The sequence below is a fragment of the Thamnophis elegans genome, chromosome 1, assembly GCF_009769535.1.
Source record: "Thamnophis elegans isolate rThaEle1 chromosome 1, rThaEle1.pri, whole genome shotgun sequence".
Lineage (NCBI taxonomy): Eukaryota > Metazoa > Chordata > Lepidosauria > Squamata > Colubridae > Thamnophis > Thamnophis elegans.
The window spans coordinates 17,977,773-17,996,517 of NC_045541.1; the positions used below are offsets into that span (position 1 = coordinate 17,977,773).

An 18,745-nucleotide genomic window follows, 5' to 3' on the forward strand; every position below is an offset into this window, starting at 1 on the left:
TCTATATTTAAGACAGGTCTCCAGAGGCTTTGCAGCTTAACTTTCATCAGTTCCAGGCAGCATCACTAGTGGCATTGGATTCTACCTGTTGTTGATCAAATTGGGTCTAGATTTCTCACCAGGTGTTCCTCTGGAAAGAGAGTTCAAAGTAATTATATTGTAAATAATGAAGTAATTAAGGAACTTTATATGAACAGACACTGTTTCTTCTTCTCTTTTTGCATAACAACAATTGTGCTGGTGCCCATTGATGCTTGCACAGGAGAATGGGAGGCAAATGACATATTTGTGATGACATTGCCATGCAAATATCATGACTTACATACTTGTGTCAGATGTTGTGGCATGGATATAACTTGTGATTATGTTACCTGGCATTTTGACGTCACTGTAGTTTGTTTCAAATGCTGCCACCATGATTCAATATGTACTATATAGTACTCTATTGTACAATATTTTCTTCTCTCTACTCAAATTACTGTTTGAGAGTAATTCAATATGCCTTGCTCAACTGTTATTTTTTGGACAGTTCCTTTTATTTATCTGAACCAGTGTTCTCCAAACTTGACAACTTTAAGCACTGGCAGGCTGGCTGAGAAATTCTAAGACTTGAAGTCTAAAAAATGCCTAAACCATTTCTGTCCATAAAGCCATCTTAAATAGAAAAGATTTTGTACCTACTTATTCAAAATCCTACCTTAAATAGCTAATTTGGAGCAATGTTGACCAACTAAGAAGTCTTGGAACAAGGGAGCATTTGGATGGGAGAGCATGAAGAATATTAGACTAGACAGTTAATGTAAAAAAATCCTAGAAAATAAAACAATGACAAACTGTTTTTGTATTATTATTTGAAAAAAAAAATAGTTACCAGAAAACAGGCACAACAAGAGAAAGACTTCATATTTTTAGACTTAAAAGCTGATTACTGTCTCATGATTTTTCTACCCAGCACTAGTACTGGGATTCAGCCAGTTTGCACCCCTTCAGGAGAACTGGTTGTTAACTTTCTGAGCAGTTTGGAAGAAATCATTAGGGCAAAGAACTGGTTGTTAAATTATTTGAATCCCACCACTGCCAGCACTATAACCTTTAGGAATACGCATCCACCATTTACCATCGAGATCACAGTCCATTCCTCATTTATTATTGGTAGGGGGGGGGATCATAGCAAAGTGGTTCACTTCTAAATATTTCTAAATGTTTAAGGTGGGATAACTGACCTTTGTTGAATTCCCATGCTGAACCTGCTTCTGATAAGTGTGGATTGCGTTGATGGAATTAGCAGGAAGTTTACCTATTTTCAGCATGAGTATGAAGTATAAAGAAGATGGAATAAACAGCAGTTCCTGTGGCTGTGACAGACTGCTTGAGGCAGGCAATAATGGGAAGACTATATTGGATTATTTGATCTCTCATTCTGGCTTTGGAGATTTTTTAAACAACCATGCCAAAGAAGAGTTAGAAAAATCAGAGAAGTAACAGCTTGACTAGAACTGGATTTTGGAATAATTCTGTGTACAAAGATCTCTCTCTCTCTCTCTCTCTCTCTCTCTCTCTCTCTCTCCCTCTCTCCCTCTCTCCCTCTCTCCCTCCCTCTCTCCCTCTCTCCCTCTCGCTCTCCCTCCCTCCCTCCCTCCCTCCCTCTCCCTCCCTCTCCCTCTCCCTCTATCCCTCCCTCTCCCTCTCTCCTCTCTCCTGCTTTCCTCTAGATATTTTTTTCCAAATTAGCCACTCAGGCATACCACAAATTGGGCAATATTGTCTCAATCCACAACATCAAGCTGCTAATACAATCAGATCAATTACCCTTTGTCTTCCGTTCAATAACATTGCTCCCCTTAAGGATTTTACTTCCTGGCCTTAATGATAAATCACAGTATGCTTGGAACTTTGATTATCCAAAATTGGAAGAAACTACTATTTAAATGGTAGAAAAAAGTATATGTAAGGCTGAGAGTCAATGCTTTTTTTTAAAAAAAAAGCACACAAATTTAAATTCATAACAAATGAAGATTATTGCAGGAGAAATTTTCTCACTATATTTATGTTTATAAGGAATGTTGTACAAAACATAGTGCATCGGCTTTGTCTAAACATTACTTAGGTGCAAATACACAAATATATTTAAAAAAACAAGGTGCATACTTTACAACATAACTTACAGTACTATAAATATAGTTTATATACATGTTAACATATTTTAAATCATGATCTTCATACATACATACATTTATATCTATATCTACATAAAGACTATTCAGTGCTTTAACTTTATTATGAATCTGCACTTTACACATCAATATTTGCATTGTTAACCCAATAGCAAATAAATTCCCAGTCCAGAGGCTTCAATAACCTTCCAGGTTCAGGCTACTCGTAGAGGGATTTCTCCTGGATTTGGATCAACACTCTTGGTGTTCCTTCAATGTTAAGACTTCCTCTTTCATTTAAACTGTTCAGAGGGTTCTAAAAGAGGGGCTGCAATGGAATGACAGCAGGGTGAGGGGACAGGAGGGATGGAAACAGAGTGTGCGGCAAAGGAGGAAAAGCCAAATGGCTTGAGTGGAGAATCGATGCTGGGATGACTGGCACTTGGTGTGGCCCAACCATGGCTGTGTGGCCTGTAGGGCATAGCCTCGGCCCGAGGGACAAATGAGGTAAAGGAACTCGCGAAAGAGCTGGGACCTGGGAAAGAAATTGTTGGTGAGGCTGAAGGACCTTAAACGTACTTGCTGTGGCGGCAGCAGCGGCAGCTGCCGCCGCCGCCGCATGCTGCTGAAGAACAGTGTGGTGGATCATGGTGACAGAAGTAGAACAGAGAGGCTGCTGTTGCAAGGGGAGGGGCGGGAGAGGAGCACCGGAAGGTTGGAGTCCAGCTGGAGGAAAGGTCAGCTTCATCTTACTCGCCAGCATGTTTTGCTGGATGATCTGGTGGTAGGCCTCCAGCTGCAGGTCCTTGAATTTGTCATGGTTTTCGTTGGGCAAGAGCAGAGCATGTTCAGGGAAGGTGAACGGAGCCAGGATCTGTTCTGTGGTTAAGAAAGCATGGCTGTTCATGTGAGTTTCCTTCAAGTGCAAAGGAGGCATACTGTTCAATATATCCGGGGCGTACCTCAGCCACTCGTTGGCCGATGGGTTTCGCTTCTCCTGTGGTGCAGCCTCAGCAACTTCATTAGGACACAGAAAGCCTTTAGGGGGAGATTGGTTTGGATTTCTTTCAAAGGTGGACGTTTTAAGGGGAGCCTGGATTTCAGGGGCATTCTCATTTTGCTGTTTTTGTCCTTCCGGCATATCCTTGGATTTCCCTGTTGCTGAAATGCTATGTTCAATCACAGGAGAAACAGAAAGTGTGGATTCTTCCAGGCAAGGAGTAGGCTCCAAGATGGAACAGTTTGAGTCTTGGATATTTTCTGATGAAACTAGATGGTCCGATGGTGAATCTGTTTGACTTCCGACTGGCTGCATTTTATTTTCTATGCTTTTTGCATAATCTGTACTGGAATGGGAACTTGTTTGCTCTGGATTTTCTTCAGTTAATGTATTGGGGGAATCCTCAAACTTCACAACTTCTGTTGGTGAACTAACCCCTATATTCTTTTCTGGTCTCCTCTCTATAAATATATCATGAATCCTGATTCTTTTTCTCCTCCGTTTCCGTTTCGGCTTACAAGCGACTTCTAGTTTGCTTAGCTGCCTGACATTCTCTTCTGAAAAACATGTTTGTGCTGCTGAACTTTCATCTGAAGAATAAGAGTGGGTATGGTATCTTCGCTTCCTGTGGGATCTTTCTGGTTCATCAATGACAGAATTGTAGGCTCTTTTTATGGGTTGTGACTGATTTGTGCATTTTTTATCCTGATAATGGCTTAAATGTTTATGCTCTGGGCTACTGCATTGTCTTGTAGTAGTCCAATTACAAAATGGTCTAGAATAAACTGAATTGCAGCTTCCAGAATTAGATCCCGCTTTATTTGATTGTCTGTAAGAGATTGGTTTGCTCTTTGTCCATAAATGGTTAGAATTAATGCAACAGTTCCTATTGTCATTTGTGTTGCAAATTGTCTGGGGACTTTGATTCCTATGGACATGTGTAATTATAGATATAGTCCTAGGATAGTCATTGTCCTCCTTCTCAGGAATTTTGTCTGTTTCCTCTAATTGTTCCAAAACTGAATCTCCTAACTGACTTTCATGTATGCCTTGTTCCAAGGTACTGTGAAGCTTCTGATGTTTATCCATTTCAATAAAGTTATTTTGCTGGTTGGCTACCGGAGAAATTTTAGCAGTGAGCTCAGTCATGTCCTCATAATGGTGATAGCACTGCTTTCTCCTCCTTTTCCTTTTCCTATTCCTATAAAATCTTTTTTCATGTCTCCTTTTGTTCCAGCCTTTGCTTTCTTGTTCATCGGCAGACTTGAGAATGTTTTGAAGTGTTTCATTTTTCCCAGTTGACTGTGAAGGATCTAAGGGTAATTCATCTTGTTTTTTCTCAAGATTACAGCTCTCTGTTGAAGAAATTGGTGCCACAGCTGCACAAACACTATTCTCTGAAAGAGATTCATTTGGATGATTGCAGTCAGAATCCTGGCTAGACTCAACCTTCGGGGTTGAATTAGGAATATTTTGCTGTTTATTTTTTTCCAGGGATTCACTTGATTTTGATGACCGGAAGTCAAAACATAAAGGGTTACAACTGTATGAAATAGATGGCTCTGTGTTTGTGTAAAGTAACATTTCACATGGCCACTGAAGGATGGTGTATCCATGCTTGTTAAGTACAGGAACAAATGGCTCACAAAGCCTTTTTGATGGAATTTGTTTATTAGGCATAGTTCTAATTTCCCCTTCAGAATTAGTTGGAATTGGTCCATCAGGTGTGCATTCTTTAATTTCAATTTCAGAAGTGACTGAATCATTGCTAATGTTTGAATCATTTTCTTCTTGGGTATTGTGCTGTGATAAATGTTCTTCATTCACAGGTAGAACTACACATTCATTTCCTGTGGATTCATTACTGTTGCCTTCCACAGGTAGGGTTTGGCTCACCAAAGCTCCTTTGGTTAGCATTTCATCAGGTAATGCTGCAGAATCTACCTCAGTGCCACAGCTGTCCGAATCAACAAATCCAGGCCCTTTTAAATGAGGAACAGGGTGTCTCAATTCTGGGAAATGCTGTATCCCATTCCCTTCAGTGCGTGGTCCATTTGAATCTTGTGCTGGAGTTGATTCTGTATCGTCAACATCATGTTTCTCCATCAGTGGAATAATGGAAATAGGTTTCTCATCAAAACACAAGGCTATTTCTTCTGCTGATGAGACTGGAAGATTCCCCGGCCCAGGAACAAACCGGCTTCTTCGACTAAGTCCATGTTCAGCTGATGTTTCATCATTATATTCATAGAAAGCAGCAGCTGATGATTCTAGTTTGATGGATGCTTTTTTTGGAAATGCAAAAGAAAACCCTACTTTATGTCCATGGAATCCCTGAACTTGATCTCCAAGTTTAATGTCTGGTCCACTGTTAGCTGGAGTTTCAGGAATCAGTGGTGCGACAGATGAAACGTTGCTAGCAGTCTTCGAACTGTGCAGCAGGGCAAAGTTGAAGTCTTGTTCCTTTTTGGCAGAGTCAATGAGACCGCATTGAGGAATTTCATTAAAATTATCTCGGACCATAACCGTGGTGGATCTGAACATGGGACCACTTCCCGGAGCACTGAAACAAAACAAAACAAAACTTTTCTGTCAGTGCAAATCATACTGAATTCAAATGCAGCAGAAATGCTCAACTAGCAATGCAGCAATAATGTTTTCTTTTGCAATGTAAAGGTTTTTTTAAAAAACAAAAGTCAACATAATCCTGACAATTTAGAGTCAAAAACTGTATTCATATATAGGTAATTCTTGATTTACAACCATTTGTTCAATGACTGTGTGAAAGGATGGTAGGGCTGAATAAAGATTGATTGCTAAAGTTATAGCTGTTGCAGCACCCCCATAGTGCCATAACTAAAAATCGGGTCCTTGGCAGCCTACTTGCACTTAGGACCAGAGGGGCATTTTAACACACTACCTATGTCCCCCTCAGGGGTGGATTTCTCGTCCCGTTCCAACCGGTTCAGTTGGAACGGGGCCGGCGGCGTCCTCGTGCATGCGTGCGGCGCACGCATGCGTACTAGCGTCTCTGCGATGCTCCAGCTACTCCTGGAGGATCGCGCAGGCGCTGTATGCATCCTGCGCATGCGTGGAAGCGCAGAACTCATCAAAACCGGGTAAGGAGTGCGGGCGGGCGGGTGGGCCCTTCGCCGTTCCCGGAAGTTACTTACTTACGGGTTCGCCGACCAACCGGTTCACAGGGACCACCGCGAACCGGTTGAAACCCACCCCTGGTCCCTCTCATCTATGCCTTTTCAACCTCCTGTACTCTGCCATCCCTGCCACCCTAGTTGATCATTTCTATCTTCTTGCTCCTGCTATTGACCAAGCATGCCTGAACTGACACTTTGTTGGGCAACTGTTGGCTGCATGAAGCTTTCTTCCCAAGGTTGCATATGATGGATTCCTCATGAAACCTGGGTAAGATGGCCTCATGTGCTCAGCAACCACCAGGGCAGGAGCAACAAAGGCAGCAGCAGGAACAAGAAAAAAAATGGAGAAGGGTGGAATGTGGGGTGGCAGGGGTCTGGGGGCATAGGGCAGTGTGGGCAGTTGAGCTGCTGTTTGCACCATGCAGTTAGAGTTTCCTGGGGTTTTGTGGCTTCGCACTATGTTATTTGTTCTTCCTGCGATGTTGCAGCTATCTTCCACACTGTTGGGGCTGCTATGGCTTTGGGCTGTGCTGTTGGGACCTCCCAGGGCATGGTGGCTTTGTAGTCCCTTGCATGGCTGGAGTGGGGGGCTGAGGCTTCTACAGGCAGTTGCAACTTTGTGCTATGCTGCAGCTTATGGCCTTCTTGCCAAACCTCAGAGCCGTGGCATGCCAAGAAGCCCATAAGCCACAAGAAGCGCAATTCTGAGATTGGTTGCCTCTCTGCAAATAAAGATTCAGACGGTCAAAAGGGCACAGAAGGGGAGGGGAAATGTGTGGGTGGATGCAGTCAGAGGCAATCCCTTAACTTATCTTAGTTTGAGGCTGGAAGGGACTAAGCCTCAAATGGCTTAACTTAGCATGAGTCCTCTGTTAATGACCTATGGAATTTGCTTAATGATAGCAATGGGGAGTGGGCGGGCTGCCGCTGCTAAGTGACATCACATTTTATGACTGCATCACTTGGTGATGGAAATTCCAGTGTCAGTTGTGGTCATAAGTGGAGGATTACCTATATTGAATTTTTTTAAAAAAATTCTAAAGACAGTGTTATATCCAAACTTTCTTAGACTTTGACGGAATATTTACTAGCAATTTATAACTTTTGTCACCAGCAGCGTTAATTCTTCATACAACTGAGCACAAATTGCTTTTCAACTTTTGTAGACAAAGAAGCTGGGGACAGAGCAGTGGATAAGAACATAAGAGCAGCCCTGCTGTGACAGGCCAAACAGGCCATTTATTCAGAATTTTGTTTCTCAAAGGGGCTTATTTGATGCTGCTTTCAAGTTGGAGATGGAATCCTACCTCTCTGCCATCATTGTCTCCCTGCGCTGGTATTTGGAAGCGAGGTTTCCTTCAGCCTCAAATAACCCTGAGACTTCAAGATTAATAAGCAATTAGGAATCTATCCTCCATGAATTTATCCAATCCCCTTTTAATTGGCCATCCCTCTGCAGGGTTGAAATGATTTCCACAAATTACTGTATCTTTTGGACTATAAGACCCACCAGAGTATAAGACACACCAAGATTTTGAAGAGGTAAATTTTTAAAATAAGGTTTTGCCCTCTCTGTCCCCCAGGAGCACTCTGCAGGCCTCCCAAATCCATGCAGAGTTTGGGAGGCTTGCAAAGTGCTCTTGGGGGCCAGAGAGGGCAAAAACATGACTTGTGGGGGGGGGGGATAGTTGTTGTTGTTGTTGTTGTTGTTGTTGTTGTTGTTATTATTATTATTATTATTATTATTATTATTATTATTATTATTTAGACTTACATACCGCTTCATAGGGCTTTCAGCTCTCTCTAAGCGGTTTACAATTTTTTTTTAGCAAATTGAGTCAGCAACTTGCCCCCACAGTCCGGGTCCTCATTTCACCCACCTCAGAAGGATGGAAGGCTGAGTCGACCTTGAGCCGGTGAGATTTGAACCGCTGAACTGCAGATCACAGTCAGCTAAAGTGGCCGGCAGTACTGCACCCTAACCACTGCGCCACCTCGGCTCATTAGGACATGCAGAGGATTTGGAAAGCCTGTAGAGTGCTCCTGGGGGCTGGGGAGGGCAAAAATGAGCAAAAGAATGCGCTTGTTTTTCACAAAATGGGCACTTTTGGCAAAAAATGGGGCATGCAGAGGGTTTGGGAGACCTGTAGAGTGCTCCTGGGAGCTTGGGAGGGCAAAAACACTCCCATTTTTATGAAAAAAGGGCCCATTTTCACTCATTTTTGCCCTCCCTGGCCAGGAACACTCTGCAGGCCTCCCAAATCCATGCAGAGTTGCCAGAGAGAAAAACATGAATTGTGGTGGGTTTGGAAGGTGAAAAATATGCCCATTTTTCACAAAAATAAGGCATGCAGAGGGTTTGGGAGGCCTGCAGAGTGCTCCTGGGAGCTTGGGAGGGCAAAACACCCCCATTTTTTAAAATGAAAAATGGGTCCATTTTAGCTCATTTTTGCCCTCCCCGCCCCCCGGGAGCACTTTGCAGGCCTCCCAAAGCCTCTGTGCATCATTTTTTGCGAAAAACAGGATGTGCAGGGTGGGATTTCAGGAAGCCAAAAATGCTGTATTCAGTGTATAAGACGCACCCAGTTTTTCACCCTGTTGTTTTTTGGGGGGAAAGATGTGTCTTATACTCCAAAAAAATATGGTATTTGTTCTAAGAGATGTTTTCTTGTATCTATTTTCAGTCTCCTTCATTGGATGGCACCTGTCTCTTGTGTTTATAAAGAAGGAGAAAAGTTTTTTTTTTTCCTAATCCTTTTTTTCCCAGGCATTGCATGATTCAATCCATATTAACCATTTCTCTTATCTATCACTGTTTCTCCAAGTGAAGGAGTCCGAAACACACTAGCCTTTTCTTATACAGAAAGTAATTGCGTCCTCTTTTCATTTTGGTTGCTCTTTTGTCCATTTTCCACAATTCTATTTTATTTTTTTCCAAGTGTTTTAACCAGAACCAAACAGATGCAAAGGCACCATAGGTAGCATTGCAGTTTCGGCACTTTATTTTCAGTTCTATTCCTAATGATCTTGGGCTTCGATGTGAATTTGGCTTCCTGGGTTGACTACTTTCGTTTCCCAATATTATTGGTGCCAACATAGATTATGTCAGTAGCATCTTGGTGTCACACACAGTCTTCCCCAACACTATCAAACAGCTTAACTAGACAGAATTTCACAACCTTCATACCAGGCAGGCAAGTCACCATGCAATCTGCACACCAATCACAAACCAACGTGGTGTCTGCATTTCTAATACTCCAATCAACCTTAGACCATATGATCACTGAATCTGCTGCAACCATAAGCCCATCATCCTCAGACCATATGCCTAGCAAGCAAGCAAGCAACACACAACCCATTCACCCAAATTGAAACATACAGCTTCGTTCCATTAGCTAAACAACTCTCATTTAATGCAACAAATCAGTTCCACAGGCTCGCCAGCTGTCTTCAAAGATCCCCATGTTCCTATTTCACTTCCTCTTCACTTGTTGTGGTTCTGAATTCCCCATCAAATAATGCTGGCTAAGTGGACAATTTCTCCAAGGGGAAAAAAAGTTCCACCAATGATTTTTCAAGGATATATATTCCCCTTTCCAATAACAGCAGCACTGCCACTGAGAAATCTCAACGGGAGGAATTCCCTTAGGACATTTTCCCTTGGAAATGACAGAAAGTAGTATGAATGCAACTGTAAAATTACCATATGTTACCTGTGAGAATTCCATCTCGGCCCCATACTTACTGAAATTCTCTCCCCTTTTGTAATAATTGCCTTTTGTTGTGATGGCATAAAAAGTGGTAAAAATAAATGCAGAAGTGTTTCTCTGCCCAGTAGTAGTTTCCAGAACCTGGACATTTTTGAGCAAAGATGTTTTCAATGGCTATCGCTTCTCTCATTGGGATCACCTCAGGGGTGGGCTTCAAAAATATCAGCAATAGGTTCTCTGTCCCGTTGCTGGATAGGCATGGCCTAGTTGGCCTCCTGCACCACAGTGGGTGGCATTTTCACCTTCCCCAGGCTCTGGAGGCTTTTCCCGAGCCTCTGGGACGGTGAAAACTGCCTCCCCTGGGCTCCGGAGGCCTTTTGGGAGGTTCATTTCCCCGCTCCCTGAGCCTCCACACAGCCCGCTTTGGACATGAGGTAAGTGCAGGGCCCGTGAATCCTGGAAAGGGTGTGGTGGAGTCAGAGGGGCCAGCCAGGAGTAGGATTTGGAGGTTCTCTGAACTGGCCATAACATTAACTATGAGTTGTCCCAAACCAGGGCAAACCCGTAGCAGTCCACCCCTGGATCATGTCTTCCTCCTTTCTATTCCCTTCTTCCACTGACTTGTCCTTTTCCTCCGAGAGCAATATCTGTAACTAGCAATAGCAATAGCAATAGCATTTAGACTTATATACCGCTTCATAGGGCTTTCAGCCCTATCTAAGCCATTTACAGAGTCAGCATATTGCCCCCACAGTCTGGGTCCTCATTTTACCCACCTCGGAAGGATGGAAGGCTGAGTCAACCCTGAGCCGGTGAGATTTGAACTGCTGAACTGCAGATAACAGTCAGCTGAAGTGGCTGCAGTACTGTACTCTAACCACTGCGCCACCTCGGCTCTTCACTGCCTGCACTTAGCCAGCATTTCCTATTTTGATGGTCTGCAAATATATTAAGATAACTCATAATGAACTAGAATTCTTAGAACCATACTCCACACAACCTAGGCGCCAATAAATTGTAGAAAAGGACATTGAATGAGAATGAATGGATTGCACCTTGCTTTCCTTTCCCTCATGATTCCTAGGGACACTAGTCAGATTGAGGAGTACCAATAGCTAAGAGGATCGCACTTAAAGCCTTCTTGAGCTATGGATCTTGGTAATTGTCCACTGATGATTCACTTTAAAACCCTGATCAACATCGGAATTTTTGTTAGATAAAAGCTGCATATAGGAACCATTCTCTAACGTTTTTTTCCTCTTAATTTCTTTAACTTTTAAGATTACCCCAGCATTAAACATTACCAAAGATTCTTGAACACAGATCAATGTATGCAACTGCTTGACATTTTATGCTAGCTTTAGTAGCATTCTACATTCCTCACCAAGAACCCATGCTGTTTACTGTGGTGGCTTGAGGGATTTTGATATAAATAATATGCATTAATATTTATTGTGGAAAAGACAATTACAATTTCAAGAAAAGAAATATAACAACATGGATCTAATAAAACTTTTACCACACAGAGAAGTCTGCTGCAAAAATATTCAAGTATTCCACTCAACCTCATTAATTAGGTCACATTTCTTTCCATGCAAAAATTCTGTTTCCTGGAGAACTGAGCCCCTATATAGTTGTTGAATCTTTCATTTGGTCTAATGTAACCATCTTTTATGGAAAATGCACTGTGATTCCAGTCTACATTTAACTACTAGCTATCTGGGCAAATGAACGAGCCAATTACAGTATCTGCCAGCTACAAGGACAGAATAACAATTGAGCATTTTCCGTAGGCTTTTTGTGTCAGAGAAAGGTAGAATTTGTCTTGAATTTGACTTTTGGATCTGAAATGATACTGCCAAGACCAATTAGAGGCAGCTTCGAAACTAGGGGACAGAAGCTACAAAACTCATGAGCTCAAATGGTATTCTCATTCATCTTTTCAATCTGTGAAAAGAGGACTGGACAAGGAAAGAAGAATATAGAAAACGATTGACTGCCTGTCAAAATGATGTCCATGGGAAAGAGTGGGTTTCCAGGATCATGATCAGTATTTTATGGATGGTAAATTAATGTCATGGAACTATTGCATTTCAAAAGGAATAGCAATAATGTTTGGTTGCAGAATGAGTGATATTGTTGAGTTCCTCAGGAGCATAGGGTGGAGAAAAAAACTCGGATGAAATTGTATCCAATAATGACTTATACTCTAGGAGCATGGTGGCTCCAATGGTCATGCTGCTGGGTTGGAGATTAACAAGCCCATGTTCGAGACCTGAGTGTTGCTGTATAGCAGAATGAGCTCCCTTCATTCACTCCAATTCTTTGATGGGACATGAAATGAGGCCCCACAAGTGTCCCCATTACAATGATAATGCAATGATAATGGTGCTCCATCAATGGAGACTTTTAAGACTGGACAGCCACTTGTGTAGAATGGTATAGTATCACCTGCTGAAGTAGTAGGTTGGGCTAGAAGACCACCATGGTCCCTTTCAACTCTTATTATGTTTTTATGTTATTCTGTCAACAGTTAATACTTTCAACCCAGAAGCAGCTTGAATGGTGCCCTCAATATAAACTGGATGGGGACTTGTACCCTCTCAAAGAAAGTGACATAAACATAAGGAAGAACACTTATTCATGAGGATTTCTGTATACATTTTTTTTAAAAAATGATGAACATAATTAACTTTTACAATTACAGGAAAGAAATATACTTTAATAATTGAGATCTAGAGATAGGATTTTCACAATTAGAATAGAGCAAATAGATGGGATTTATTAAAAGGAGGACTGGGATAGTTTGGTCCTCAACCCAATGCTCTTTTGCAATTTCATTAGTGGGTTTGAGAAAGAGGTGAAAGAAATACTCATTAGATTTGCAGAAGGTTTATAATTGGATTAGAAAGCTAAAATAACAGGTAGAGATCTACTAATTCAGAAAGTTTTAATTGATCATGATAGATTAGAGGAATATAATCAAGACAAATAAAAGTTCTTCACTTTGGGAAAGTATCAACTGGGCAAATATATGATGGAGAATATCCGTGAAAAGGTTCTTGGTATTTTACTTGCTCACCATTTTTTATGGCTTCCAAAAGGCAAATGTAACTTTAAAGATTTCCCTCGCACATAGGTTCTTGTTGTTCCCAACTCTACAAGGTGGTGCTCATCTCCGTTTCAAAGCCGAAGAGCCAGCGCTATCCAAAGACGTCTCTGTGGTCATGTGGCAGGCATGACTAAATGCTGAAGGTGCACAGAATGCTATTACCTTCCTACCAAAAGTGGTCCCTATATTTCTACTTGCATTTTTACATGCTTTTGAACTGCTAGGTTGGCAGAAGCTGGGACAAGTAATGGGAGCTTACTCCGTTACAGGGCGCTAGGGATTCAAACTGCCAAACTGCTGACCTTTCTGATTGACAAGCTCAGCATCTTAGCCACTGAGCCACCAGTTTCCTAATGTAACTTTAGGCTGCCTCAATATAATTTCCAAATCATGGGGAGCATGATTCTATATGGGTCAGACTCATCACAACATAAGGATCCAATCCTTGTCAGCACACTTTAATAAAGATTCAGATAAGCTGGGTTCAGCTTATAGCAATCCAACTCGGATGGATAGAGGGTAGAACATAATGATTTGAAGGAAAAGGCAATGTTGAGCTTTGAGTCGTGTAAGAGAAGCTTTGACAGTGTTCTTAAAATATCCGCAAGGATGTTTCACAGAAGGTCAAGGTCTGTTCATTCTGGAATGCAGTATGAGGAATAATAGATTTAAGTTGCAGGAAGTCAAACTTTAACTTATTAGAAAGCGGAGGGTACTTTTCGATGGTAAGAGAATTTAGCAATAGAACCAATTATCTAGAGAGGTTGTGGCACCCCCCCTTTCACTGCATCTATTCTAGCAGAAGCTATCATGGATGTTTAATTTGGATTTCTGCTCCTAGCATGGAGTTGGGTTTGATGGGTAAATGGTTCCTTCCCACTGTATGGTTTTCTCCCGCTCTCAGGTTGTGATGGGGGGCTCTCTAAGCCCTTTCAGAAGAAGTCTTGCTGTGGATGATGATTTCCCAGGAAGCAATCACAGCTGAATTAGAAGCATCATAGCAGCCCACTCTCCAATGTTTTCAACTACTTTTTTAATGCATGGTGCGGTAGCAATTTTAAAATGACCTTTAAACACATTCCTACTAGATGCCAAAATTGTTGTGAGAATAGGAGCATTGAACCCCCCTGTTGTCATTTGGAACAGTTGCTTTAAGAGCCACCGCAACCCTCTACCAGCCAGGCTTGCATTTTCTCCGATGTAGTGTGTAGGACTCTTTAACTGCAGTTCTAAAACATTTATAGCAGCGTCTAAATGTATACTGTACCCTGGGGATCCAGCTTACAATTTCAGATATGTATACACATAAGTTGATCCACTGTCCTTCACCCCTCTCTGAAGTACCCCCATTAATAAATATACCATTAAGTATAACACAATCATTAGCACAGCATGGGGAGTTGTATATGGCCCTCTAGCTGTGAGTTATTTAAAGGTTACAAAGGCTTGAGAAGCAAGAGAAAAAAGAAATAATATAAAAGCCAGGCTGCAACTTGCTACAGCTAAATTCCTGGTTTTAAGCTGCTTAGCAGAACTCTAGGAGGCTAAATATTTTTAGTGAGTCAGATCTTTGCTGTGTATTAGGTTAAAAGAAGGACCTGGATATCACCCATTCTAGTGACTTAGGTTCTGACTATGTAAATGTCTTTGATACATTTTCTGATTTGGAGGGAAATAGATCATTTAACACAATTAAAGCCATGTGTAGAAGAAAAACTATAATCGATTAAAAGAAGGCTACTTCTGCTGATCACCAGCTGCCAGCAGTTTGGCAGATCGAATCTCACCAGGCTCAAGGTTGACTCAGCCTTCCATCCTTCCAAGGTGGGTAAAATGAGGACCCAGATTGTTGGGGGCAATAGGCTGACTCTGTAAACCACTTAGAGAGGGCTGGAAAGCACTGTGAAGTGGTATATAAGTCTAAGTGTTATTGCTATTGCTGTTAATTTAGCTTCAGAGGAGATCCAGAGACTGTGAATGTGAAAGACACAAGAGTTATGCTAATTAAAACTATTGACCCAACTGTAATCTGAAGGCAAATGCTGAAGAGAATCTTTGCTTCTCTGAAGGCTTGGACAAAATGATCCCCCCAAACTCCATGGTAGTCTTCTTCTGTCCTACAGAGCAGAGGTATCTGTGGGATTGGGGAGTTGCCTCAAAATGGTGAAAGAAGTTCTATGCTATTGCAACATGAGTTCCAATCATTTGATTGATGACTGTGACATTATATGGGTAAAATTAATATAATATACATGTACAAAAGGAATGGAATTTGTATTGTTTTCCCCTTTGACTCTTCGTGCATGGATATTTCTGCCGGCATGAATGGCTACTGCATTTTGCTAGTATAATAAAGAAACTTTTTCCACTGGAGTGCTGCCTCAACACTTACTGCTTCCGGGCAATGCTGCTTTTCCATAAGCCAATGATTTTGTTTTTACTTCTACAAGGCCTTATAAAAATTTAAAAGGGCAGAACTTTAGAAGTGGGCCTAGGAACAAAGGAATTCAAGCATCTGGTCATTGGCATATCTCTGAAATGGCACAAACAATACCCATATCAGTGGAAATAAAAGCAACTACTAAAAGGATAAAGAATTCATGGACCCTCACACTTGGTAACCTAGATTTCATATCTATTTTGATTTTAGAAAAGTGCTAAACCTACCATAGAAAATTGTGGATTTGATATGGATAAATTATGAAATGAATTTTCTTTAGATTTTCATGTTGCAATTCTTTCTTGCTAGCATTCCCTATGCTGGGGGATCTTGTTTTTCAGAGGAGTGTAATTTTTCCCAATCACATTTTTATCACTGGGGGAAAAAATAGCCACCAGATTGTGATAGGTTCAATATTTCCATAATGACGGCAAAGCTGCAGCACTTTCAAAACTATAGGAAATGACATTAAAATGGCAGCCAAATGATTTAGAGGGTGCTAAGTGGTCATGGTTTCTGCTATTAGCAGTTTGAATGTTGAAGCAGTGTGGCTTCACCTCAATAATGGTTGTAAAACTTGTGCGATCTAAAAGTATGACAGAGGTCAACAATCACAAGACATCCTCCATGTTCAGCTTCTACACTACAGGCTGATTTGTGTAGGTGTTGCTACTTAATGCAATTAAACATTTGACTAATCATACATTTTCATAATGGCTCCCCAGTTTTTGAAGATCACCTTATGTTTATCTAATTCCAGACTGGCAAGCAATTTGGATATTTGAAGACTACTTGCAGGGAGCATATAAAGAGCACTGATAATCAGCAAAAGATGGAGTGAAATTATTTCCATGTTAGATGTGCTTGACATTCCAGTATTACATCAAATTAACTCTCTCTGGGTTTATAGCAAATGCAGCAAGGAGAGAAAGTGTACGTGAAAAGGAAGCCCATATATTCATATGTCTGTTTCATTCTGTAATCAGTGGCATTAAACCCTTTATTTATGGCTGCCAGAATCTCAGAAATCCAGTGTAAAATTTTGACAAACTGTTTAAAAATAGTGGCATAGTTTCTCACTTTTATTTTATAAAGGAGGGGAAGAAAAAAATGTACAGAGTTTGTATATATGTTTGAGGCACGAACTGTTCCCAAAATTCAGAAAAGGTTATCTCAATTTTGTCATGCCTATATTCATGTATAGGTTCAGGAATTATATTGTTTCTCTGGACTCTATTATCAGTCTGTAGTCTGATAATGAAAAAGAGCTCTTACATTGAGGTTCTCTCACCCATGAGTTTTTGGATCATTGTGGCCTTAAAATAGTCACCTATTTGTTAACAGGAGATTAATGGGAGTACAGATTGTCCTCGTCTTACAACTGCAAGTGAGTCTAAAATTCCCATTGGTCAATTTAACAAGATTGCACATAATAAATAACTTTTATCCCTGTGGAAACAGACTCAGGCTGTCAACTATGTACTTTTATTCTAAAACTTGAACAAGAAGAGTCTGATTTTCCCTTTATTATGAGCTACACCTAGAAGAATGATTGGTAGTTTTCTATTTAAAATTTTTTTTGTTTATTTTGCTAAGAAAATGTATTTTACCCAATGATACTTAAGAGTTCCTGCTTGATTCTGTTCTTTGTTATGCATCTCATGATAACATATTTATTTAGTCTATCTTTTTTCATTCTATTGATCTATGATTGCAGTAAATTATCACTGTATTTTATTCCTGGGGATAAGGATGATGGTTTTCCGCAATTTCTATTATTCATTTTATGCTACACTTTTTCTGAGTTCATAACGTCAGGAACCTGATTCTTAGGAATTAGATAGGCCAAGATGAATTAAATTTCTCAAACTTATTCTGTTCATCCTTTTTCCCAATAAGTCATGGGAGACATTGCACATGTAGGAAGGCAGAAAATGGAAAATATGAACATAGCTGACTATAAAATAGCAGACTATATTCAAGCCTTCAGCAGACCACTGACTAGTAATTGCTCATATGTGTTTTATTGGGCTGTCCAAGACCATATTTCATGTATAATCTACAATGTAGATGCCTCTTTACAGATTAAACTAAAAGATGTATCTGGCATGAAAGCTTAAATATTATTTCCCAAATTATTGGTTTGTAATAGAAAGCTCCCAAATCAGACCTGATATGTGATGAGGATGATGTTTACTATCCATATACTGATTTAATTAATAAATGAGTAGCACCCAAGCTCAGAGCAGCACTTCGATTATTGCCAAGTCCAAAGGCTACAGGAACTGATGGAATACCCACTGAAATATGGCAAACAAAAGAAGAATCATTTAAAGTTCTAAACAGCTGTGCCAGCTAATCTGAAGAACAACAACATCCAACAGGTTGGAAGAAGTCAATTCTAATTGAAAATGTACTCAGAGAATAGAGTTCTGGATCACATTATGGTCTTCATGAAAAAAGTACATACAGGTCAGGAAGCCACAATATGACTGAACACAAACTGGCTCCAGGTTGGCAAAGGAATGGGATAAGGCTGAATATGTTCCCTTTCTTTATTTAACCTATATCCTTAATATACATTAAGAAAAGCCAGATTGGAAGAAGATAAAATTGGCTTTAAAATTGGAAGAAAAGATAACAACTTGTACTATGTTGATGACATTAAATTGATAGCTGAAAATGCAAAGGATCTGCAAGCCCTCATACTAAATGCTGGGAGTACAGTGGGAAAAAATGGGATTAAAATTAAATATGAAGACAATCAAACTAATGACAAGAGGTAGAACAATAAGGTTTCAAACTGATGATGAAGATAAGTGGTGGATTACTTCTGCCTTTTAGGATCAACCACCAACAGTGAAGGAACAAGTAATCAAGAAATATATTGTAAAGTAGCACATGATAGAAGAGATATGGAGGACTTGGAAAAGATATTTCAATGATGTGATGGGTCTATTCATACAGTATCATGCAAGCCATGGGATTTCCTTAATACTCAATGGAAGTGAAAGTTGGATTTTAAAAATCTAGAACAGGAACAGTACTAGCAGCTTTGAATTTTGGTGTTGGAGAAGATTGCTGAGAATACCATGGGCAGCCAAGGAAACAAACCAATGGATCATCCAACAAAGCAAACTAGCATTCTCACGAGGCACAAATGACCAGGTTCAAA

General features: G+C 40.6%; 1 protein-coding gene across 1 annotated transcript in view; it reads right to left on the reverse strand.

The window, feature by feature from the left end:
- Nucleotides 1–2,306: 2,306 nt before the first annotated feature.
- ZNF804A (zinc finger protein 804A) overlaps nt 2,307–18,745 on the reverse strand; it is a 262,521-nt gene continuing 246,082 nt past the window's right edge. Inside the window, exon 4 of the mRNA XM_032226153.1 lies at nt 2,307–5,716. Within this exon, the coding sequence (XP_032082044.1) occupies nt 2,470–5,716 (3,247 nt within the window). The 3' untranslated portion in view covers nt 2,307–2,469. The remainder of the gene's footprint in view (nt 5,717–18,745) is intronic.